This window comes from Lichenostomus cassidix, chromosome 3 (genome assembly GCF_008360975.1).
Source record: "Lichenostomus cassidix isolate B80296 chromosome 3, HeHo_3.0, whole genome shotgun sequence".
Lineage (NCBI taxonomy): Eukaryota > Metazoa > Chordata > Aves > Passeriformes > Meliphagidae > Lichenostomus > Lichenostomus cassidix.
In genome coordinates, this window is record NC_139483.1 from 3,667,147 (window position 1) to 3,694,008 (window position 26,862).

Genomic DNA, 26,862 nt, shown 5'->3' on the forward strand with positions numbered 1-26,862 from the left:
TTCTTTGTGGTGATCATGTAGCCCCATTATCAAAGGTTCTGTCAATATGCTGGCAAGCAGCAAGAAAGTGAAATTAGTTCAGTTCATACATATTTAAGTGCCATGACCTGCATTATCAAGCTCAGGCTTCAAATATTTGTAATGGCACAATTAGCCTCAGGCACGTTATCTCACTAGGATCAGCAACTGTATATATTTATTTACAAATCACACGGGGAGGGGGATTAAATGTTGCTGTCGCTGTTGTCAGGGAAACAAACTACTTCTAAATTTTTAATTTTTTAATTTAAAATGTTGTACTCCAAGCAGGGATAGTCATTAAAATTGTATGAGGAAAAAGCGAAAACAAAATCTGGTGTGTCTACCTGTGGTGAAATTGATGTACACTGTAATTACAGCAGGTTAGGGAGGGGGAAAATGTAGTTTTCATGCAAGACTGTGGTTATGTTTCTGCACATTACTTATGATTAGTGTTGCTTAAGAAGAAAAAGTTATTGTGCATGTGCAAATTCTTGGCAAAAAATTGTAGGTTAGAATACATAATTTACCTTCTGTACAGCAATTTTAATGTAAATACTAAGATCATCACCATAAAAATGGTTGCTTAGTAGAGACAGACTTACAATTATATAAATGGCAATTTGTGCAGTAGGATTTAATAACTAATACCCTAATTTAATACTTCCACAGAATTGGTGGTACAGGGAATGCTTCCTCCTTGAGCAAATATCTTATAAAGCCTCCAGAGATGGACTAGCATATCTGTTGTGAAAATTGCTGCAATAGCTTGTCAAGGCACTTCTGTAGAAGCAAAACCAGGCAGGAGTAAGAGAAAAACAACATATTTTTAATAACATAAGGTAAGACAGCAAGTGTCCAGTCCTACAGACCCTATTTTACTTGTAATCCATGTTTCACTGAGCAAGAGACAATGCATACAACTCTTTTTTGACCCTGCTCTTCCAAAAACCTGGATGCCCAAAGATTTACCATCCTCTGCAAATCCAGAGTCACTGCCACATTTTGCCACAGAGTCACACACTTTGCATCTCCCTGTGCTAAATCACATCCAGAGTTTGCTTTTTAAAGTGATGTGTGATCTGTGTAGCCAGGGAAGGATGCTCTGTTCCCAGTCCATGTCTGAGCAGTGCAGGAAAGGAGCCAAAAGGCAGTGCAGAGCAGAGGTGGGCAGTGCAGAGCAGAGGTGGGCAGTGCAGAGCAGAGGTGGGCAGTGCAGAGCAGAGGTGGGCAGCACTCCTCCCAGGGCTGCCTGCACCCTCGGGATCCTCCTCACCATCTGGCCACAGCTCTTTCCACGCCATGCAGGAAAGGAGCATTTGCTGCCAGAGTCAGAAGGAAAACTTGTTTTTCTGCTTTTCCTGCTCTTGTTTGTGTTACCTGAGCTAATGGCTGGCAAGGAGAGCCTCCCTGGGGTACCCCACGTGGCTGCAGAAATCCTGGCTTTGATTTCTCAAACACACAAACCATCTGCCGGCAGCTCCTGCCTTGGGAGCATGGGCAGGGGGATGGCTGGGAGCCTTTCCCTACTCTGGTGTCCTGCCATGGCCCTGTGGAGCATCCATGTGCCCTTTCCAGCCCCTGGCTTGCTGCTGGGGGACATGCCCAGAGCTGGGAGCTGTGCAGGAGAGGCTGGCTAACCCCAAGAGCTCTCCTGCAGCCAGCCTCTGCAGACCAGTCTGCCCAGCCCACTCCAGGCCCTGTGGTGCCTCTAGCACCAGTGCTGCAGCTGCACTGAGATCAGAGAGCTGGAGGGATTTTTTATAATTAGCAGCTGGGTTTGGCTTTTATGGCCTGTTTGCATGGGATACCTTCTCTCTGATTACTGCTGGTTTCCACTCCTAGGCCCTTCATTCTTTTTCCTTTATACAGCTGTGAATTTCTTTGGTTTTCTGTCCCTAAATAAAAGACCAAACAACATCAGTTCTTGGAAATTTTTGTGACAGGGTTAGTAAGTCACCATAATCTACAGCATTAGCTGTAGATTTAACCCCTTGGTGTGCCAATAAGTTCCCAGCTTCAGTGATTTACACTTTGATAAGGTTGGAAAACCCTTGGCATTTTGCACCAAGTGGTTAATTTGAAAAGGGATGAGAGGTCAGCTTCAGTTACAAGCTTAGGTTTAATAATAAGGGAATGAAATATTTAGGTTACCTGGAGCCCAACCAATATAAAATTGTCCTCGAAGGTGCATTTCTGTGTGAAGGTGAGAACAGGGGGTTCACCTCATAAAGCTGGAGGAAGAGAGAGGAAATACCAAAAAAAAAAGAAAAAATTGGGTACTTCAGCTTCTTTTTTCTTTTTTCCACATTTCTGCAATATGTAAGGGAACAGAAGAGTAAACAAATTGAACAAGGCAGTGAAAAGGGATTAAAGAGTGCATTTAACCAACAAAACAAGGGCAACATGCATTTAATCAACAAAACAAGGGCAAATGGAAAGTGATTTACTTCAAAAAGGGCTTGAGCAAAGGAACCAGAGGAGTGGAACATCATTTGCAACCTGCAGACAAACCACAGAGCAGCTCCTTTACCATGACTTGGGGGAAATTATAAGTAACCAGTGAGTCCTGAGTATCATCAAGCAGGATAACCTGGGGAAGGGGTGTTGGACTTGGCTCTTGAGGTGCCCAGTGGCACCATCACCGTTCTTGATCCCCTTTTACCTCCATCCTCCTGCCAGCATTAGCTTCTTGCATTTTGAATGGGTATCTGCCAAGGCAAGGAAAGTGTCTACTTGAATGGCAAATATTGGCTAAAGTACATAAAAATCAAAGGGTCACAGAACAAATCAGGTATTGTAAGTTCAGTGTATCTTCTCCTGGTTTCAGCTGGGATAGAGCTACTTTTCTTCCTACAGGCTGGTACAGTGCTGTGTTTTGGATTTAGGATGAGAAAATGTTGGTAACACGTCGATGTATTAGCTGAGAAGTGTTTCTACTAAGGCAAGGACTTTTCTGCTTCTCACATCACACCACTATGGAAGAGGCTGAAAGGGACACAAGTGCTGGGACAGCTGGTCAGAAGGATATTCCAGATCTCATGATGTTGTGTCCAGCATAAAACTGGGGGAAAAGCTGCTCAGGGGCTGCTGCTTGGGAATTGGCTGGGCAGCACTCGGCAGGTGGTGAGCAACTGCACTGTACATCATTTGACTTGTATATTCTAATTCCTTTTTCATTATAATTATTAATATCCCTTCCATTTCTGTCCTATTTAAATGCACAATTTTCACTTTCTTTTTCTTTCCCCTATTCTCTCCACCATCCCACAAGGGGTGGGAAGTGAGTGAGCACCTATGTGGTGTTTATTTACCTCTCCAGTTAAAACACAAAGCATCTCCACAGAGAGAGATGCTGACTAAGAAATTTCTAGCTGAAAGCTCTGTGCAGCCTTAATAATCACAGCCTAAGCCTTCCTGTTTGGGTAATAAATCACTTAACCCAAGAAAGTCCTGTTGTTGCTGATTTTCTGGAGTATCATCAAGGCAATCTCATTTACCAGCCTTATCCAAAGTAATACAACAGTCTTCATAATGGTATGGTGAAAATTATTATGTGCCTTTTGTCCTGCAGTGTACAGGATGCCAGATGAGTGTTAATAAACAGGCCAAAACTTACCTTGTAAAATCTCATCATGCTTTTAAAGGCCAGATTACTCAACAGGACTTTTAAATTCCACCCTTGATTTAACTCACACAGAATGAAATACACGTTGCCAATTTACCCAGCAGAGTCCCAGTCCCCTAAAACCCTGTTCCCCCACAAGAGATCAGGGGTAGTGAAATCCTCTTGTATATGAGATGAGTTCTGCTCAGAAATCCTCTTGTATATGAGATGAGTTGTGCTCAGAGATGCTCTCATTTCCTGATATACTTGACAAATTTGAGGAATTCTTGTTCCATTCAGTAAATAATGTTATGCAAAATGTTAAATTACCACAGATTAAGAAGCTTCTGATACATTTGTTTTTCGAACAAGCACTTGGTTTTGTTTTGCTTGTTTGGGTTTTTCTTTTACTTTCTAGCAGTTTGTTTTGCATACTTCCATTCTCCATCGCCTTTCCTAACACATAGTGCTACTCACACAACACATACAGCCAGAGTCTGGCATGTAATTAAGATGTTAAGAAGTTACTTCATCTGGGCACATAAACCTGAGCACCTGCCTATGAAAGCAGGTGCCAGAATCAACATGCTCAGGCAGCTTGGAAGCTTGTCCAAGGCTCTGATTTCACACTGCTGAGCAACCTTTCTGTGTCAGAGCACAGAGGGTGTCAGCTATAGCTCCTGGAAGCATTTGCTTCCCAGAACTGGCACTTTCTTTTATCCACATTGCGTTAATGAACACTCCCAGACTCAGAACAGGATAGCTCTGAACACAGGGCAGACTGAAATATGGATCTAGCTGTTCACACCCTCTTTCCGAGGGCTTTGCTGCCTCTGCATTGTACAGCACTCTTCTCCTGTTGCTCAGCTACTAAAATAATGAGAATTGGAGGTGGTTATGCATGAAAATGTGCCATGGCTTGCTTTTTCAGGAGTAGAGCATTACCTTCTCTCATTAGTTTCCACAGAACAATTCTGGAAGCTCTCATTACCAGTGGGTTCATTTTGCACCTGTTATCAGCATGTTCCTCTGCACCATGGAAAGGTGTAATTTGCAACACATACATCTCCTAGGTATTCACATTGGGGAAAAAAACCAACCATGATGCAGAAGTCCTGAAAACCCACTGAGATTCCCCAGGTAGAACAACAACAACATCATCAACAATTTTCACCTGCTCATTTTTGAGATTCTGATTTCTGTGATATTTCAAATCAGGAACATCGGTTTTCGCAGAACACGACTAAAATGTGGTTTCAATTGATGATCTCTGATTCCTGTCTTTACAGAAACAGAAAAACAGATTACTAGAGGTTATCCCTGTCTCAAGGTAACATTAAAACAGGTTAATGTGGAGAAAATACACCACTGGCAAGGATGGTGACAAAAGGCAGAGTCCCATAAAGACCTAAACAAGGCAGTAACACTAAGTAGAAAGCTCTCTCTCCTCAAAAACCTTGTTTGAAGAAAGGCTCATGTCAGATGTTAATTACAATGGAAAAAGAATGTAAGCATGACAATGAAAAAGTACAATAACACCCCAAAAACTGTAGTGTGAAAGACCTTTGAAGGCTCAGATCTAAAAAGATCAAAACTGCATGTTGCACTTTGCCACAGAAGATCAGAACAACTTATCAGAATATGATAACTACCATTTTTCATATGATAAAGGATTTGCCTTCTCTTCAGCCCTTCCCAGCACATTCTTAAGAACCATCTGTAAAACAAGACTACAGAAGGAAAGTAATTGAAAACTTACAAAGAATGAGAACAAGCCACCTGCACAAAACTGTTACGAGACGATAGAAGAAGCTATCCAAAGAAACTGAGAAGGACTTTGAAAGAGTCTGTAAACTTTTTTATTGGACCTATTTCTTCTTCTGAGTCTGGTTTCAAAAAACAACCACCAAAATCCTGCCAAAACTCTGTGTGAGTGCAGAAGCTGTGCTATGGGCTCCAATTTCAGCACGACATTGGAGAAAAGTGTCAGCATTTATAAAGAAAACAAAGTTCACAAAGAAGAAAAAGGACACCATGCTGCCACTCGCAGTTTTGCTTCTTGTTACCCTCTGCAGACATGAAGCTAAAGCTACTTACTGCTCCAAAGTCTTGCCTCCATTTTATTTAACAATAATGTTTGCCCTTAATATGGCTTTGCCACATATTCAGTTCAAAACTCAATCTCGAAAAGACAAAATGATTATATCCTTTGGGATTGGGTATTTTCAGCCACTTGAATGACCTCTTTTATGGATTGAACTGCAGTAGACAGGTGGCATAAGGAAGTTTACCTATTTCCCACAAAATTCATTTTCAGGTCACAGTTCACTCTCCCTACCTGTTTCTTTCTCCAATTGCACCAGGGGAGGTATAGATTAGATATTAAGAGAGATTTCTTTGCTGGAAGAGTAGTCAGGCATTGAAATAGGCAGCCCAGGGAAATGGTAGAATCACCATCCTTTGAAACATTCACGTAATCTGTGGATGTGTGGAGACATGGTTTATTGGTAACATAGTAGCACTCAGTTAATAGTCGGACTTTATTATCTTAGAGGCCTTTTCCAATCTTAATCGATTCCATTTTATGGGTTTTTTTGTTCCTAATCAACTTTGTTTTCATTGTGTTAGGAAAAAAAAAAGCTGCATCTACAACAGCATTCTGGTCTGCCACCAATCACAACAAAGCACCCTCTTGAAATAATAAAATAATTTTAAAAAGTGGCAGGACCCAGTATATTAAAAATTCACTTTACAGGTTAGCCAAGAAAATATATCCAGACTTCAAGGACTTAACTGGATCAGGGCCTGTGCAACTGCATAGATCTTAATTGCTCATGAAGCATTTCCTGCAAAGGAACATCTATTGCCCATGGGGTTGGAAGCCAAAAAGTTTTTGCTCTTTAGTTCATCAAACTTTTTTTTTCCAGCATCCAATGAAACACAGAGAAAACAAACCCAGGGGTGGACATAAGAAACCTGCTAATTTAAAAATACTTTATTTATTCCAGTTCTGGGGCTTTGGCGAGGGGAGCATATAAAATTTCAAGCTTTATCACAGACTAATACAAACCTATTTCTTATTCCCACCTACAGGACAAGGAGATTGGCAGAGCCATTTGTCAGCAGGGCTTTGAGGGCTGCTCAATCTCTTGCCCATGAGCAGCAGCACACTCAGGGGAAAGAACTTCCAGTTAAACGAGCATAGGGTCAAGACCAACAAGAAGGCTTTGCTCAAAGTTTTTTTGCATGTTGATCATGTTGTTATGCAGAAGAAAAAGCCATCTCCAGCGTGCTTTTTGGTCTTTTTCTGTGCAACCCTATTGATGAAAAACTGCTATAGGCTCAGCAAGGATATGAGCCAAGTGGTTTGGTGACTTTAATGGAGACATGATTTCAGTAGCATGGGCAACAACATTCAGTGTGATGGCCCCATTATAGTAAAATACTTAAACACACACTTTGAAATATATATAGTACTGATACAGAAGTTAGGTTTTATTTAAATACATTTCTCAATTACTGAGGCATTTTGGGAAAAAAAATCTATACCAAGCCCGAAAATAACTTTCACAATGTTTTTGAAAGTGTCAATATGCTGAAAATAAAATTCACAGAGAATTTTAGATCCTGGGGATATCTACACAGAAATGCAATTGGAGCATCTTGAAAATGGCTAACAATTTTGACACACATTTCAGCTTCCACTGAAAACTTCTGATGAAGTCTGGGTTTAAAGACTGCAGTTAATAAAGAGATATCATATGTTTTACTGAAGAAATTATTCAAAGGTGCCTCCTAGCTTCGCCTGAGCTTGCCATCATTGATTAAACTCTGGATACCAGCAAAAGATAGGTAAGAAGGTGGGAAAAGCCTGGGGTTGTGGTCCTACTCACACGCTTACATTCCCAACTCTGCCGCTTTTAACTTGACGACATTTTAAAAAGAGTGATTAATAGACCTTTACTTTCTTATTTGCAATGTACACACTTAAGACTCCAGGTCAGATAAAGTAAACAGCATAAATTAACCACCTTATCGGCAGGCTTACACCACCAGAGCATCTGGTCCTCCCTGAATCAATTAGCACTGTAGACAGGAATCCAGTACGAGTCTTCTTTTAAATTAAAGTGAAAAGAAATTAATATACAAATTTTTCACTTAACTCTTTCTCTAGCTGTGGTTTTCTTCAACTGGTTCTCCAAATCGAAAGTGACACAAAATATGGGACTTACCTCTAGGAGCTGGGTTTGCTTAACCCTTTGCACAACCAGCATTCATTGTGTGGCATGACAGAGATTTGCTTGGCACACCAATAATTTTTCAGGAAAGACAACTGCAAGAAATGGGTTTTATCTGTGCAGCAAATAAAGCAGTTGGCCATTTCTTGGCCTGCTAGGTCCTTTAACAGAAGTGGCACACACAAAATAACGCTTTACAGTTGTGCAAAATCATTTTTCTAAAGACTCTGAGGCATGAATCCATTATCATACTTCATTGCAATGAGGTAGGAAGGGAAGCAGGCCAAGGGAGAAGGAGAAAAAGAACACTTACTGGCTTTGGAATGAGATTTAAGGTCAAATATAAGAACCAGGAATATCACCCCCAATTTCTGCCTCTGAATTACTCATATGGGCATGAGAGCAAGACAGCCACGTGCCAGGAAGTTAGCAATCTTCCATCAACCTGCCACAACACCAAACTCCAGTTCCTCAGCTCACCACAGGAACCCAGCAAGCATCCAGCCTCCACCACCTCATTTGGGAAGCACAAGCAAAGCCAAATGGCAGAGTGAAGAAGGAAGGGAAGACACAGCCTTGTGGTCAGAAGGATGAAATGTGCACAGAGGGCCCTGGGAGAGCTTGGAGAGGTGTAATACAGGCACTGGGCAGAGGAAGAATCATGAGGCCAGGTCCCTGTCAGTGATGAAGCACAGGCAAAGTCAGTGCTCCAGTGCAGGAGGGAGTCCAGAACAGCTGGGACCCAGTTTGGGAATCAACAGGTTTGATTGGAATGCTCAGCTTCCCAACTGAAGGTACTAAGATGCCTAAGTCAGATAGAGTCAGATAAAAGCAGACATATTCCAAGGCAATAACCCCTACCCTGCTGATAATAGGGCTCTAATGGTTTAGAAATTTTACCCTTTTGTTTTCCCCAAAATTAATAAAAATAATTAAAAAAATAAAAATACTCTCAAAATTTAAATAATCTAATTTTTTTCTTTTTCTTTTCTTATTTTAATTAGAGATGCTTATTGCTTAGTAATGGAACCCAGTTATCTTTATACATAATCACAGAATCACAGAAAGGCCTATTTTGGAAGGGACCTTAGAAGTCCTCTAGTTCCAGTGCCCTTGCCATGGGCAGGGACACCTTCCACTAGACCAGGTTTCTCACAGCCCCATCCAGCCTGGCCTTAAACACCTCCAGTGATGGAGACACCACAGCCTCTCTGGGCAACTTCTGCATGTGCCTCACCACGCTTATAGTCAAGAATTTCTTCCTAATATCTAATAAAAACAGCTTAAGGCCATTGCCACCATCCCTGCATGCCCTTGTCCTCCAGCCTTCCTGTAGGTTCCCTGTAAATATGGGAAAGGGCTCTAGAAAGTCTCTCCAGGCAACCAAATTTGCAGGCATGATTGGCCTTTAGTGAAGGCATGTTGGCAGTCACCAATTACCTCTTTATTTACCATGAGCCTTAGTGCAGTTTCCAAAAGGACCTGCTCCATAACCTTGCCAGGCACTGAGGTAAGACTGACTGGCCTACAGTTCCTTAGGTCTTCCCCATTTCCCTTTTTAAAAGTGGGGGTTGTGTTTCCCCTTTTCCAGTCAGTGGGAACTTCATCAGAGTGCCATCACTTCTTCAATGTGATGGATAGTGCCTTAGCCACTTCCTTGGCCAGTTCCCTTAGGACCATGGATGTATCATATTAAATGTAAAACACTACTGTAGCTGTAACTTAGGTCAAATAAAACAAAATAAATGAAATAAAAATGCCACCAGTGTTGTTACTTTAGGTTTTAATAATAATTTTCTATGACATGAAATAATTTGATTACCACGACTTACCAGTGGTCAGTGATGGCAACTCAGAAATAATGCTTCACACTCTGAACAAATGGCACACAAAACTTACCTTTGCATTTTAATAACTGGAAATCATTCAATTCTGATTTTTATACAACCAATTATACATTAACATGTACACATACTCAATTCCAGTCACAGTGTATACACATTTTTGGATCTGCAGCAATATAAAATGAGTTCTACCTGTATATACATGTGCAAATCTGAATGAGACCTGAGTAATTTTAAAGTACTATTATTTAAATCTCATAAATTTCAGCCGATGCAAATAAACCTCGGGTTTGACAACTATTGTGAAGAAGCTATTTAAAAAACAATATATAGCACTTTGCTTTAGCTTTATGCATAGCTCTGAGCTCTGTGCAGTACAGTTTCCATTTACAGTCTGAACGATTCAGAAATCTGAAAAGATGCCGACCACGTTCTTCAGTAACTATTGCTTCCTGTGCTTCTTTCTTAATGGTGAGTGATTCATTCTGCCTCCAAACAAGCAAGTGTGGAAGACTTTGACAGGGCTTACATTATACTCTTTCTGCTGCACATATTTTTGTAAGCATTCAAGTTACCCAGGCCCTTGAATTCTTCTGAGAAAAACGATACAATTATACAGTCAAATAGTTAATCGGTGTATCTGGAAGGGAAAGAAAATGAAACAACAGTGGAGCATGAGCATTACCTTAAACATGACACTCTGCTCTGAAGAAACAAAAGAGGAACAGCTTGGACAGAAACCAAAAGGCTGCTCAGAAACCCTCTGTGGGCATGACACACTGCCATGGTAAACATGAGATGCTCTTGAACAGCAACAAATTACCATAGCAAATGGGAAGGAAGCACTGCTGCCAAGGAGGGAATCCAAACTCATCACAAGAGAAGAGTCAGAATCTCTGTACAGTATTAACAGAACAACTTACACAAAAATGTCTGTACACCCCATGCCAGGAGAATGCAGGCACTACCTTGGGAGCTGGTAAAGGACACAGGTTAGCATGGGGGTGTAACTGTGCCTAACCAGCGCTGTTTGGATGCAACTTCCCAGGTATGGAGAAGACAATGGTTTTTTTCTTCCCCTTATTCCTCCTGAACCACAAAAGTGAAGGCACCACTCCAACCATACTCCTCCAGCATAAGGATCCTGGCCCAAAGCTCAGCTGGTGCCATGGCTGCTGTAGTCAAAAACGCCTTTCCTGAAGAAGGGTGAGAATTCGCAGATGGTGTATTTTGACAACGTTAGCCCCACTTTATCGATGTGCAGTGGAGATGATGGAGATTTCAGCAATGCAGAGAAAAAGCTCCTGAGGTATTTCTGTGGAACAAAACGTAAAATGTCATAAGTTTACTTGATCAAATTGATTACAACCACTTGGAAGAATTAAATGAACAGCAAAAAACTCCAAACAAGATCTCCGTGGGCTGTGAACAGTCCTTTTAATAACCATCAGCATTTAAATCCATTTATGAAACAGTCTACAGAAATATTTATATTAAGCTCCAGAAAAGCAGAAAGGAAGTATTTTTTAGCAACTTTTTTATTCTGTGGTTGTGTGGTGATTCCTGGTTTACTCTGCAGTCATATAAAGCTTTCTGCTAATCACAATGTGCTAATACTGTTGCCTATTACCAAACACTATAGCAGGTCCAAACCTCAAATCCATCCTGCATGTGTCCTACATATGGACACAAAATTACTTCAAAAATCTTTCCCTCATGCAGTTTCCACACTCCTTGCATTGAATGGGATTTGTTTTGATGAAGGCTATCCGCAGAAAGCTTGCATGAATTCCATATTATGTCAGAACCTACCAGCATCCTTTCACTGGGCTGCCTCAAAATTGCTTTTCCATTTTTTATGTCTTACTCATAAGAAGCATGTGGGAGATGCTTCCTTTCCTTCCCATAATTAATATTCACTAACCACTGTGCAACCCACAGTCATGTTTGTACCTAGAGAAATTGGGGGATACAAATTAACACAGTTTTCACAAACCTGAACAAATTTCCATCACATGTGGGTTCACTTAGCATGTTTAGTAAGTCATATTTATAACTTTTGAACCAAAGGCAAAAGGTTTGATCAGATAGGTGCTAAAAATGCACCCAGTGAGTGTCACCCAGATACCTGCAAGAGAAATCTCATCTGGAGCACAGGGATAAACTCCTCTTCTGTACTACAGACTGACCAAAGAAAGAGATAACTTTCAAAACATTTGCTAGTCTTGGATTCCATTGGAAATACATTTGCAAGACAGAGAAGCACATCCTCCTCTGAAGAACACAAGATTTAGTTATTTGAATGCAGCAGCTTTGGGGTGATGGAAGTGGTTTGTTCAGGAAACTGTCCTAATTACTCATTCATTTCTCAAGAAGAATTCCTCCAAATTATAACAACCTGCTATCTATCTAAGAGAACAGCTGTTTTAACATCACAGAAAGATGAAAAACAAAACAAACCAAAACAAAACAAAGACCAACGAAACAAAACAAAAAAAAAAGCAGCTGGGACAAAAGCAGCTTGGTAGAAATGGTGAATTTCCTATTTTATTCAGATCTGCCACAGGTTGTATTAATGTCCATGAAAAATTCATTACAGAAATGCCTTCAAGAGGAACTCCAATAGACTAAGAAGCAATTTGCAGTGAGAAACAGATGCCATATCAACATTTTTCATAACTGGTTTCAAAGTAGGGTTCTTTACAAAAAGTCCCAAACCAGTAATGCCCGAAGGATGAATATGCTAGAAAATCAAATGTTAAACATGGCATCCTGTTAAGAGTTTTAGCACTGTGTTGAAAAGTTACTGCAGTAATTCCAGTTTATGACTACCAAAGGCTTAAAGGTACCAGAATATCTCACTGGACACATTACAAGACCTATTGCATTCACCTTGGTATGTATGGCCAGATAATTGAGTGTCATGCCTTTTCTGCAAAGCCATTACTCACTGTTTTGGCATGATAGCTCTAATGGCAAAGTAAAAAATCCCTCTGCTCTAAGCATACACTTATGTGACACACTAGGAACAGCAGGTACACTTCTTCTCCACATCTGTGCTCCAGAGCTGATGAGTGAGTATCACAGATTCTTTGAACACAAAAAAGATCCTTGGGAAAATGGCAACAAGCAGACCCTACCAGATAATGATGGAATTAATTTTATATGAAGGTTTCCTGCCATATGGCTTGACATTATGTGCTCTTCAGCAACCACCTCTGAACAAATTAGCCCTCTTATAAAACCCAGATCTACATTTGCCCTCGTTTGCAATTCTGATATGTTAATATAGCCCAGAGCTGCTGTGCCCTTGACACAAAGAAGCTGTTGCTTCATTGAAACACAGGCTGCTCTGCCCAAAGACATTGGCTGGGAGTGCTCCCCTGTAGTGAGGAAACAGTGACTGGTGGCAGAAATGCTCACATCACAAGCATGGATCCAAGAGCTGTGGCTGGGCACTACAGGGGCAGGTTGTTCTGTCCTGTTGGCTGCAATGGACAGCAAAGTGGAAGAGAGTGACAGGAGAAAAAGAGGAATGCTCCTTACTGAAGTATGGAAAGACACTTCCCAAATTCAAATGTGAAAAGCAGAGGATGAGGGTCACAGCAAGCTGGGACAGGGGCAGGAGCACATCAACACCAATGTGTTGAATGCCAAACGCCATGAATGACAAAAGGTTCCTTGGAGAGGCTGAAGGGATTCAGCATGGACTTCACTGCAGCCCAGGAGGCCACTGCAAGCAGCTGGAGTGGGAGCAAGGCTGCATGAAAGGATCTCCCCTGCCAGGACTCAGTGGGCAGGGAGAAAGCTGGTTTTGAATCTTTTGTATTAAACTCCATTTCCAGCAGCAGATACAATTTTCCTCTACTTACAGAAGAGTGTTATTTATGCTGATTTAAAACTAGGTGGGAAGCACTCTGGTATCTTTTGATGTGTCCTTGAAAAAAAATTCTTAGCAGAGACTGGCAAACTCAGGATACCTTCCTATGGCCAAATTTTATACAAATTAATGATGTGATTTCCTACTGATTAGCAACATTGTCCCTGGCATGCAAAGCACTGTGTTATAGCTACCAGGTTTGCATGACTATCTAGGAAAGAAAAAACTAGTTAACTGCCAAAAGATTCTAACACACTTGGTTTTACTACTAATTTTGATTTGTTAGACTCTGGCTATTTGTTCTGGATTATTTAGCCTGGTAATCAGTGTTCTTCCAAATGCACTTTGGAGTTTCATTTCACTAACAGCATTCAACCTGCTACGCTGCTGGTTTGCTGGAAAATATCCTGATGAAATGTTTATAAATGTCTTGCTTGGTGTGAGGGCACAGGACCCTACAGCACTGTAACAGAGATGTAAAATGGGCAACTTACAGATCAATCATGCTAAACACACACTCACAGGTTGCTCTGGCTAAACACACACTCAGGAACACCAGTTTAGAGAATGGAAATACTCTGTGTGAACAAAACAAGGATAGAAAGCCAGATTAATAAAATAATCCAACATAGAAAAAGCAGCGGGGTTTGCACTCTCTGAAGGCAATATAAACTTCAAACCCTTTAACTTAAAAATTATGACAGCTGTACCTGCAAGTTTGAACTTTGCAAATGAAACAAAACTGGAGGAACTGGTATGAGGCCCAAAGGTTTTTCTTTCTTTACTAGTCTGAGTAGGTTTCCCTCCCTTTTAACTATGTGAATAGCAAAATGGCAACCATTTAAAAAGCTTGTTAAAAATAATTTTAATAGGGTTCACCTTTTCAGCAGTAGGCCAGTGCTCATCTTGTGCTCAATTCATCAGCACAACGAAGTCATTCTAATGATTTTTGCACTACTTTGTGATGTGGGGACTTCATCATTTTATACATTTTAATGTAAAGCCGTAACTTAATTTAAAGTTATTAAAGTTATTACAATCGAAAAGCTTTCTGAAGTGTGGAAGTCTTCTTATCATCCTTTCAATTGTGGCATATTAAAGAGGAATTCAGTTCAGTGACATTGTTCTCCTAATCCATTACTAACGGCGATAGCCTCAGAGACCAATAGCAGAGCTTAGCAAGAATTGGATTTTTCATTAAAATTTGGTGTGTTTAAAAACTCATCAACTCTGGTACTTCTAGAAAGTGAAAAAACTTTGAGCTTTTGCTTTCATACTGCTGTTTTTTGCAATTTCCTCAATAAAGTCAGTGCTTAAAATTCTTTATTAATTACATTTTACAATTAGCATGGAAACACCACCTGCTAGTTTATGCCAGAGCTGAAAGCAACAAAACGTTGAATAAGATAAACCTTACAAGGCTTTGGGGACTTTTTGAGACAATAGGTTCTTTTCTTAGAAACCATACCACCTTTTCAACACCTACATGTCAATGTGACAGTCAAAAGCTTTACCACAAGGTCACAGAAGGTGATTGGTGGCAGAGGCAGGACTAATTAACTTGCTCATCTAACTTCCAACATAGGCTCCTCTCTCCCTTTAATACAGCTGCTAGCTCCTCTTAGCACCAATCACATAATTATTCCGTTGACTAGTGTTAAGTGCTGCAGGCTTTAAATCAGATCTTGATTTGAATTATTCATAGAGCAAAGCACACACAGGTATCACAGCTCTTTTCTGTAGGATATGAATCTGTTATCAAAAAAAAAAAAAACCAAAACCAAACCAAAACCAGACAGACTGAAGCATATTCCCTTAACTCTGAAAAATCACATTACGTTGTAACTAGATATTTGCAAAGGCAGATCTTCCCAAGTAAGACTCTACCCCAAAGCAAGCAGACAAGCACATGATTCGCTTCCAGTCTGTGATCACAAAGATAAGGATCTGTTTAAATGACAAGGCTGACAAAGGGAGCCTGCTGGGATGCTGAAATGGGAGAGCATCTCCTCCTGCATTTGTCTCCTAGAAAGTAATTGCTGGGCACATGCAAAGGAAAATCAACATTTGGGGATCCTTCTCCAAATTAACCAACTTTCTCTATTTTGGACCTTTCCGTTTATGTGTCGAAAAGAAAAAAAATTACTTCCAGGGTGGTTTTTCAAAATACCAAACACTGCAGGAATGCCAGCTATTGTCTAACTACTGTCTACTGACAAAAATAAAGCTGGGCTTAAATGGCACAGACAAGTGATGGTGTCCCACAGAGACTTCAGGTTGGCAAAAGGCCCCATCTGGGGAGATGCTTTATACAGAACATGATAAAAAACCACACAAGAGACCAAGAAAAATAGGATTTAAATTTCTAATTGAATCTGCTTCTTCCTTGTTGGGTTTTTTTTTTCCCCTTGTGTTTTGGGGTTTTTTTAATTGGCAAAAAGCATTAAGATACTGTACAGGGAGATAAGTCAGGACTGGAATGCAGAAGATAGGAACTCCTAGGAAAAGGGCTGCAAGCTAAGCCAGGACAGGCCCCACATCTCAATCACCACCCAGGACTGGATTATCTGGGTATGGAAGACAAGGAAAGCCATTAACCACAACACAGAAAATTCATTTACAAACTGAGTTCCAAGGGAGCAGGTTTTCTTGTGTCAAATATCCTGACATTACACATCAAGGCAAATACAAGATGTCCAAACTGAGGTGTTTTGGAGGCAGTGATCCCAGCAGGCTCCTCCTACACTCCACAAGTATAGCTCAGCCTTGTAGGTCACAGCTCATTTCAACTCAGTTAAGCTTCCCCCTTCCACTCAAACCATCAAACCACTTCCATCAGGGACTACCTAAGGCTAAACTGGGGCATTAGGACTGAATGATGGTTAGCTTAATGCTCTGACAGGTCTCAAAGTAGTTTCAGATCCATTTCTGGAATTATTAAATTTAAGCAAGCAGTGCAGATAGCAAAACTATAGAATATGAGGTGCCATTGCTTTGGAGGACACCAGACTATGACTTCACCTCCACCAATTCCAGATCCAGATCAATTCTCCACTCACCACATATACCTTGCTCAGAAACATTTTGGTCTTTTGTGGGCTTTTTCTTTTCCTTTTCCTTTTTTTCTAATAAAGAAAACATGAAGCTTCAATTCTTTTCCCCAACACCTTAACACGTATTGGAAGATATCATAAAGCAGATTTGAGTAAAGTCTGTGAGCAGAACAGCATGTGATAGTCAATACATCAAGTGATATTTCAGGCCCCTCAGGAAGTACCTAATGTCACCTCTAGATCTGAACACATTTATCTCCTGCACATACCCTTAGGTCATTCTGAGTGTTTGTGATTTCAGAGCAACTGGAAAAAAGACATACTGCCTGGGAGACTACCTGGTGCCTGAACAATCTTATTTCTCTGGAAAAACTTGGAGAGAAAGCTTCTATGACAGGATGACCTGGCCCATTATCTTTTGCTGAAAGACCAGGATGGCTGTGTTCTCCTTCCAAAAACCCTGCCCGATTAGACACTGCCAAAGCTGTGCAAAGCTTCCTTGAGGAGTCAAAGTTGACAAGTGCCTCCAGAATGTGTCTGTCCCTGGTACCAGAGACCTTGTTCAAGTCGCAGATGATTTGTGTAAGCACAAAGAGACTTTTCAGGAGAATAAAGACAGATCCACATGTCTGTAAAATGGCAAATTATTAGTCACATCATATTAACAGGAGGGGGGAGTTACTTGCTTCAGGTTGGCAGGCATTAATTAGCCTCACGGCTGGATTAACACAAGCCAAGAATAAAGAACTGGCTTATTTTAATCAAACCCTTCCTGCTCACTTTGATTAGGCTTAATCAGAAGTGAGGCTGTTTAGAGGTATTGCCTAGAAGTCAGCAAATAAATAAATAAATAAATAGGCAGAGAACATCCCAATCCATATCACCTTACCCTGTGTTTGCACGTCTTACAAGTCTACATACAACTCCAACACCCACACCAATTTTCATCTAAAACAAATTCTACATTGTGAGCTTCCCTAAACAGAAATAATGCAAGCATGGCACTTATGCTAGGTTGTTGGTTTTTTAAAATTTACTAGCAAATATCTTGCCAATGTGACTATGACACAAAGTCAAACTCTTAACTTGTTACACTGAAGCTGTTTACTAAGAAGCTACATGGGAGGAGATGAGATTGAAAGCTCCTACCAAAAATGTAATGTAGCTCTGTCCTGGGGTAATCCAGAATGTTATTGTAATCCATATGTATCTCTGCACCCCCAAAATTGTTACTGCATCCTTAAGACCCTACAAATGAGAACCTTGGGTGTTGTTATAGAGAGTGCTTTTAAAATTGTCACTCTCAGGTGGCTTCCAGTTCTTTTGCCACAGGGTATTTGCTTTGCAGGCTACCTGGTCTTTGCTCAGGCAAAGGCTTTCCCTCCCTTTTTGGGCTCTCTTCTCGTTTTTCTTTTCCCTGGCTCAGAGAGTTAGCAGCTTTGAGCTGCCTTGGGGCAAATTCCACAAGCTCCCACCTGCTGCCACCGAGCAGGACAGCCCCACTCCAGTCCAAGCCACTCTAACTCATCAGTGGCACCTGGCTGAAGAGAGAGGACCACAAGTTGTCCCAGCCCAGCCACCTTGCCTGGCCTGCCCTGCTGTTGCTTGCTGCAAGGACTCTGAAGTCCCTCCACGAGTGCTAGCCCTTGATACAGAGAATTCCAGTTCGATCTCCAGCTGTCAGGGAGATAAGCAGAGCCAGGGCTGGCACAGGACAAAGACAAGACTTTTCCCTTCTCCTTCAAACCGTGTGCTTGGCTGCAGAGTGCCATCTTGGGGGATGGCCTATGTCCCCAGCATTTTCAGGTCTCTCTTCATTGGGGGGGAATCCACAAGGTTTAGTAATTTTGTATCTAGCAGTTACTCACCATTATTTTTTGCCTGTTGCTGTTCTGCTTGTTAGTAAACTGTTATTTCTTCACTTATCTGATGGTATCTCATTCTTTATGTTGGTGGGAAGGGATTGTTTGAGACCTTAAGGGGAGACAACTCATTCCAGAATGTTGTTTTTAAAACTGTCTTAAACGAAGGCAAATGTGGCACCCAATTTAATGGGGAAAAGAGAGAACATGAAAAAATAATATTCTTGTCCCAAAGACCTTGTATAGGGTACAGCACTCACTGGCCACCATGCTGCCTGCTTTAATAATGGCCTTCTGGCACCTAGGTATGTATCCTTATCCCCAGATATTGGCAATTCTGCCCCAGGTAAATATCTTTTTCACATCAGGGACATGAACCAGGATTGCTGTGTAGATATATTCTGTCATAATAATGTATTAAAAGAGAACATCAGGGCCAATGTGAGTTATTTGGGCTGTGTATTCTCTGCTCTTTTCCTGTGCTGGTCTCAGCTGTTTCTCTTGGGGGTTTATTAATAATCACACCCAAACTGTTGGGGGAAAAGTAGAGGATAATTTTTTCCAGCCTTTTACCTCCTTCTCTCCCTTCAGGTCTGGCATGTCACATTTTGAGAAAGTTCAGTAGCCTCTGGATGTTAAAGACACCACATTTTTGTTTTTAATTCCATTAACTCTCCTCTATATGGCCTACAGCATGTTTAGAATCAGAGTTGAGATTTCCAGAAAGGTTGTCCAGAGATCTGCCCCAATGGTGGAAAATTTTGAGTGGTGTGGGATGTGGGAGGATATAGGCCAAGCCCTGAAGGAACTCTCTGCCCTGATAGTTTGGAACTTTCCCCCTGAACAAATTCAGAATCCAGCTGAGGTGAAGAAATACCTGAAAAAAATGACAATGACAGATCTAAAGAGAAGAAGGGTTGGGCCCTGGTTAATGCTTATCGCTCACTGCTCACACAGCAGCAGGTACAGCCAGAGGGGCAGGACAGCAAACCAGCAGACACCCTGGTCACTGGGGCTGCAGTTAAACCAGAAGGGTAGCCTGAGCCTTTAGCAATTCCCCCTGCCCACAGAAATAAATACAAACCCAAATCCATTTGCCTGGTGAATGACGATGGGGAGCCAGGACCCTAACAACTAGCAGAGGAATCAGAAACAGAAATATTCACTGAGTCTTTGTCTTCACAGTCTGAGGAAAGATCTCACCTGATGGCCCAACAAGTCTATATTAAGTTGGTTGGCACTTGGGATCCCTGTCATGTGATGTGGGTACCAATCATGGGATAGCAAGGAGGCCTGAATCTCTCAGCATTTGGCCATGGCTATTAACAAGTGTGAAGGAGGGAACTGCTGCCCAGAAGATCTCCAGCTGCAGCAAGGCCTTTGGAAGACCATGGAGCAAGGAATCCAATGCTTGTGAGAACTGGCTGTGATAGAGATCCTTCTCTCAGATGACAACCAAACCACTAAGAGTCCAGACCTGGTAAAATGTACAACACTGATGTGGCTCAAACTCCCACAGCTAGGGACACCAGCATGTGCCCATGCCCTAGCACTGCTGCGGTGGATTGAGGAGAACGAGACAGTGGGCACTATGACAAGGAGGTTTCAAGCATATGAAGACACTGTACACAGCCTGACACAAGCCCAAATGTCATCTGTGGGAACAGACCAGAGCATATGTGGAAACTGGAAGATGGGATTGCAGAAACCTATCAGAAACTCAGCAAGGAGCTTAAGGAGGGCCTTCTCCAAGTCTTGTCTGTACAGACCAGAGCCCTTGTTATCAGAAGAGGATGTCCCCCAGCTAGGGAGACAAGGTACACCCCACAAGCTGACCTCTGGTTCTTTCTGTGTGACCATGAGGAAGATATGAGAAGATGGGATGGAAAGCCCACTTCTGTCCTGGCAGCATGGGTGTGTAAACTAAAGGGGGAAACAGAGGTTGTTCCACCAGAATGAGTTCCTCCAGTTTCCCATGAGCAAGCTGCTAGGTATAACAGAATGATGACACTTCTGATCCCAGAACAAAACCCCCCCCACACAACACAACAACACCAACACCACCAAACACAAAAACACAAAAAAAAAAACCAAAACCGCCACAATCCCACTTGAAGGGACCTCCAGAAAGCACGCCCAGGGAAGGAACAATAATCAGGACTAGATGAGCCAGGTAGAGGCCAGAGAAAATCAGGTCTATTGGACTGTGTGGATTCAGAGCTCTGGCACATCAGAACCACAGAAATACAAAGCCTTGGTCAACACTGGTGCACAGTGTACTTTAATACCATGGGGACATAGAGGGGCAGAACCCATTTCTATTGCTAGGATGACAGGGGGGTAGCAGCTGACTCTGTTGGCAGCTGAGGTGAGCTTGGCTGGGAAGGAGTGGAGGAAACACCTTATTGTGACTGGTCCAGAGGCCTTGTGTATTCTCAGCATGGATTTCCTCAGGAGTGGTTATTTCAAAGACCCAGAAGGACTCCAGTGGGCTTTTGGGATAGCTGCTGTGGAGACAGAGGGCAGTACACAGTTGAACACCTTGCCGGGTCTCCCAGAGGACCCTTCTGCACTAGGGCTCCTGAGGGTGAAGAACAGCAGGTACCACTTGCCACCACTACAGTGTATCATCAGCAATATGACACCAACCAAGACTGTGAGATTCCCATACATAAGATGATCCGTGAAACAGAGAGCCAGGGACTAGTCAGTAAGACCCATTCAGCCTTTAATAGCCCATATGGCCTGTGCCTAAGTCTGATGGGGAATGGAGACTATCATGGCTTAAATGAAGTCACACCATCACTGAGTGCTGCCATGCTGGACATGCTTGAACTTCATCATGAGCCAGAGACCAAACAAACCCACAAACAAACCAACCACAAAAACACCCACCCCACCAGGGCTACCTGGTCTTTGTCCAGGAAAAGGCTTTCCTTCCCTTTTTGGGTTCTCTTTTCATTTTTGTTCTCAGCTCAGAGGGTTAGCAGTTTTGAGCTACCTTGGAGTGAATTCCACAGGTGCCTGCCATACAGCACTCCTTTGGGCATGTTTAGAGGAACCTAAATGACTCTGGAACTAAGCAGGTAAGAATCAAGCTTCTTTAAGCAGCTAAATTGCACTAAAAAATAGCAGGAATTACATTTTTAGCCCCTTGGGAAAGTCTCTCTATGTTTTTCATGCACAGCATGATACAGATTCCTTGAATCAGAGTTAGTTTCCTCCAAAGCTGTACAGGTAAAGCAGATTTTACCACTACATCTCCAGAAGTGTTTGACTGCCACTAAAATTTCATTTTACCCAAGGTGCTACTGAAATTTACTTGAATTCATATATCTTTTTGAATTCTCTTAATGTGCAAGCATTCTGAGAGATGCCAGTTATGATTCAAGGTGAAACTGCTCTCCTAGGTTTTCAAAACCCAAACTATTCATTATAGCTATTTGGAGCATTTTTCTGTGCAAGTCTAATGGCATGAGCACATTATGCTGAATTACTATTATGCCACATCAATTGAATTAACTTCTGAAGTCAGTCTACATCCCAAATTACAATCTTATTCTGCCTAAAATTCATTTAAAATCCACAGGACTTAATATTTCTTACAATGCCTGCATGCTAGAAGCTTCCATTTATTGGCTTTAGGGAGCTCCAATGAAAACTGAATTGCAGGCTGGCAGGGAAGCAAAAAAAAAAGGCAGCAAGGGCTATGATTTACAGGTGGTCTATCAGTGTGAGTCTTCTTTGGGAAGTGAATGGCCATACTGAAAAGGATCAAAACAGACCTGACTGGTGAAGGAAACCAACCTTTTCTCCGGAGCATAAGTCAAAACAAGTCTTGTCAAAATTTATTCAGAAAGAACAACAGGATTGAGTTTAGAATGCATCCCTGGGCCAGCAGTGACAGAGTGTCATCTGCTGGAGTGGTCTTGGCAAGCACCTTACAAACAATTTGACATGCATCACCCTCTGCTTCCTCTGGTGAAATCACATGCTGGAGGATGACTGATATGCTTGCTTTGAAATGGGGCAGCACCAAATTCAACTCAGTGTCCTTCGCCGAGTGCTCCTTTTACTCATCTGCCCCCATCTGAATGAGCAGAGCCACTTTTGGAGACTTTGATAAAGGTATACAACTTCAAAACTTAATCTGTAGGAGCATGTTGGGAAATTAGTCAATCCTGACAGCAAAACACATCAAGATGTGGAGCTAAACTGGAGCTCAAACTATATGTTGTCTCATTTTCTAAACTTGCTAAATAATGATAAACATACCTCCTTATTTTGTGTTACTCTGAAACATCTAAAAAGGAAAGGGAAGATTAAAAGGCTTACAAATTAAAAATACTATTTAATTTTTTGGTTGAAATGGGGATAAATATTTGATCACACAAGATGGTTTTTGAGGTAGGGACCTGAAGCTGTACACCTGAAGAAAGAAACATGAAAATTCATCTAAAGGGATACATATCTTATGCCAAGTTACCTCCAGTAAACTCTGCAGAGCAAGGCTTGAGACCTGATCTTGAATTAGGCCCAGAGTTTGAGCAAATGAGACCAAGGGTCTGCTTACACTTACCATTCCTTTTGCATCCAGTAGCCTATCAAACCAAAGCTTAAAATTACCTCATCCAGAAAATAACCTTGCACTTAAGTTCCTTCTACAGGACCATCTTTCTCATGTGTTTCTATTACAAGAATAATGTCTTGCATTGCTGTGGGCTGGCTGAAGGTCTACAGTGTTTAATCAAAGTAACATTTTATTGGTATGGGATCAACCGCAGACCTATGCAAAATCCTAATTTCTGCTTCTTTGTATCTAGTGAGTGTAACCAATAAGTAAAATTGATTTTATTCATTCATTTTTTGAAGCCAACAGGGTTTCACACAAGAAGCAGAACCACCCGAAAAAAGGATTAAATGCTTTGCTGCTGAAAGCTGCTGCAACTCCTCTTTGAGGGTTGATGTTTCAAAACCAGAAAAGCAATGCACCTTGGGCTGCCCTAACGATGTGCTGACAGATGGGAACGTGACCTGTGAACTTCCTCTCAGATGGCTAACTGCAAAGACTTACTCTCTGCCAGGAAGACTTCAGTGTTGCTGCTGAAAAGCAGTTATTTTTGTTCTTAATTTTTCAGTGGTTACTAGAGGTTATGAAAGGCACCTGGTGCAGCCTGACTATACCTAAGTTAACAAATGATTTGACATGGATTTCATGTAACTGACATTCACAATGTGGCCCAGCCACACACACTCTTTTGTCTCTGTGGATGCATCTGTGCTCTTTCCTTCCCTGATTCCACAGCATCCCTATTCCTCTAGTGGAAAATTAAAGCCATCACTCCAGGATATTGCATTCTATAATTCAGACTATGGGTATGAAACGATCCTCTCCGGGATTATCAAACACCAACATTTGCAGCGGTTTGCTTTTGCACCAGCAGTCTTACTGATGTGCATTCCTGCCTGTAAAACAAAGACGAGTTTCCTTTCGTCTTCCAGTGAGTACCAAATGTATTCTCAATGAGTTCTGAAGTCCATCCCACCCAGATTCTGCTAAGAACAGTATTTACCACCACCCTGTCAGATGCAAACATTCATTCTGCAAGAGCCAGGCTGGTGAGCAGCTGCATTTAAAGCTCCTTTTATAAAGTTTTGGTATTAGGGATGTTGTTGTAAGCTGATGCCTGTGTCTAATAATTTCCTTTTAGTAATCACTTTGAACAAACATGTACACAGTAGCTTTGAAAGGTCTTTGTGACTGGTGTCAGCCAGGAAAAAAATCTAACAGAAATGGTAACTCTAGCCCCACTTGTTAGGATTTTTACAATAGAAACATCAATTCACCTGTAACTAGCATGAAGCAGGTTCTCTCAGTTAAAGATATCTAGGAATGGGGCAGTGAAACAAAGACTCATGGGGAACATTAACAAAGTTCATACTGAATATTCAGATGCATATTCAGGAGCATCTAAAATCTCATAAAAAGGTTTCTGTCCTCATGACTGCAAGGAAAACCTCAAGGTCTCAGGGAGATTCAAACATTCTGTTTGCCCAAATTTGTTGACAATATTTTGAGGGTTTTTTTCCTTTTCAGACATTTCTACTGCTGGCTTCCATCTAGGTGCTAATTCAAAAACCAGTAAGACACTTCAATAACAAGAATAAATCCAAGTTCAAAAAACAAGGTGCTATTTCCATTATTTCACCTTTTCCTGAAGAACCAGATTCCTGTCAGCAGAAAGTCAGTTTTAAAAGGGAAAGACAGCATGGCTAAATTTAGAGCCCAATAAAAGAAAATACCCTAGAAATCATCACCTCCAAAGGAACTCAAGTAAAAATACAAACTGAAAACCAAACAAAGGATTTGACTTCTAAGTTAATCTAATTTTGGAAGGTTAATTTGGACTGAAGGTAACAGCAATATTTCAGCCAGTTCAGCGTCTACAATACTCTCCCCAGACAGCTCTACATATTGGACAGCAAAATTGAATTACACAGCTCATTCAATATTTATTTCTGCCTCTTGCTTTAACACCTATCATTGAACATCAGCAGACATCAGGAAGTGAGGAGGTTAAGGACAATTGTATTATTAATTTTAAATAAATTAAGCATGTCTATCTTTTAAAGAGGTTCAAAGTACCAAGAAAAAGAAAGAGCAGAGGCAATGCCAGGAAGATGTATATATTTCTACAGAACTTGACATAAGCTCACATTACCATAGTGTTACAGGCTGACTTTCATTCCCTGAGCTCTGTCAGTGGCAGCAAAAGACAACACATAACTCCTACTGACTGCTGAGCTTTATTTCTAGATGACAGACCACAGGATACTGTGAGCTGGAAGAGACCCACAAGGATCAAGTCCAACTCTTAGTGGAATGGCCCATTTGGGGATTAAACCCACAAGGTTGGTGTTACCAGCACCACACTCCAACCAACTGCTAATCCCTAAAAACCTCCTCAGGGATCTTGCTTGTTTCTCTCTTTGCTGTCTGCAAACCAACCTGAGGAAATGCAGCCCTGCAAACAGGGAAGAGGAAACAGGGAACAGAGACAAGGAGACAGCCTGAGGTGTGGGAGAGTTTTTGTTTTCCTTTAAGCAACAACCTGCTCAGATTTTGTTGGTGTAACAGTTGTTTGCTCCTAAACACACTGGTGACAGCAAGGGCAGGAAAGAAAGTCCTTTCTTTCTACAAGGCTTCTGACCAAAGAGTCAAGAGACACAGCTCAATCTGCTCTGTCAGCTTAGACTCCTGCGCAGTTTCTCTGGCTGCACAACGGGAAAATAAGGCTAAGAATAATCTTCATTACTACAGCAAAGCATGAGTCTAAGAGAAAAAAATGAGTCAGGGGATATGATACAGAAACACAGTATCCAAAGAAGCTGGGATTTCAGGAAAATTTAGCGTCATTCACAGACCTAGCAACTCATCAAGGAATAAAAGATACTTTGCAGTTAAAACAGGAATAGATACATTCACTGACTCGAGTATTTCCTGTCACAAGTGCTTCTGTTACAAAGCTTTTGGTTAAAAAAATATGAAAAAATGAATATTCATCATCTGATTTCACTAAAAAAAAGATCCTACATTCTTACCTACTGATTTCTAATTGCAAGAAAGGATAGATACACACTAACTTCTGTTCATTAACTTTAATCAAAAGAATTCTTGGCTGTTTCATTTAAGGGAGATTTAATCAAGCAAGGTTGGCTCTGTAGTGAAATTAAAGTCTTTAAACCACAGAACAATTAATTTAGAGTTTTGCCCTGCAACAGGTCCCTGATGAAAAACTAAATTAATAGATTGCAATAGGGCATCTTTGGGCAGATAATTTGAAATACAATTTTGATGTTTTCTCTTAAGATATATAGGTAAAAACTTGCACACTCTTTTTCCAAAGCTCTGTGGTAATGTCAAATACAGTTCAAAAGACTTGATATTATACCAACAAACACCAAAGCTAAAGTGTTTATATTGCAACTACATATCATGCTGGAGATCAAAGTCACATTCTCAGGTTCATCTCAGACAAAAATAATTCACATAATGTGTTTTCCTACAAACAAGACATTGTGAAGCTTTTGGTTTGTACCAGATAGGATAAATAAAAGAACTTAATGTAATACACAAACTTTGAATTTACTGTGATTTAAAAATCACAACTGTTGTAATTCAGGGCTCTCTGGATTCTTTTACTCCAAGTAACACCATCTCCATTGTGGTGAAATATGCCCACTTCTAAACCCAGGGTGAAATAAGGTAACACTGCCTCTCAATCTTCAAACAAAGCAAACTCTACAAGAGCCAGCCCCCCTTATTCCAGTTGTCTGGAAAGGTACTAAAACCCCAACTG

The 26,862-nt window shown here is 41.2% G+C and overlaps 1 protein-coding gene across 2 annotated transcripts in view; it reads right to left on the minus strand.

Annotated features, from left to right (window-relative positions):
* Nucleotides 1-9,629: 9,629 nt before the first annotated feature.
* Nucleotides 9,630-26,862, minus strand: part of KIF16B (kinesin family member 16B) — a 137,111-nt gene continuing 119,878 nt past the window's right edge. For both annotated transcript variants that reach the window (XM_085054053.1, XM_085054052.1), the window contains one exon: nt 9,630-11,022. In XM_085054053.1, coding sequence (XP_084910179.1) covers nt 10,864-11,022 — 159 coding nt within the window. In that variant the 3' untranslated portion in view covers nt 9,630-10,863. The remainder of the gene's footprint in view (nt 11,023-26,862) is intronic.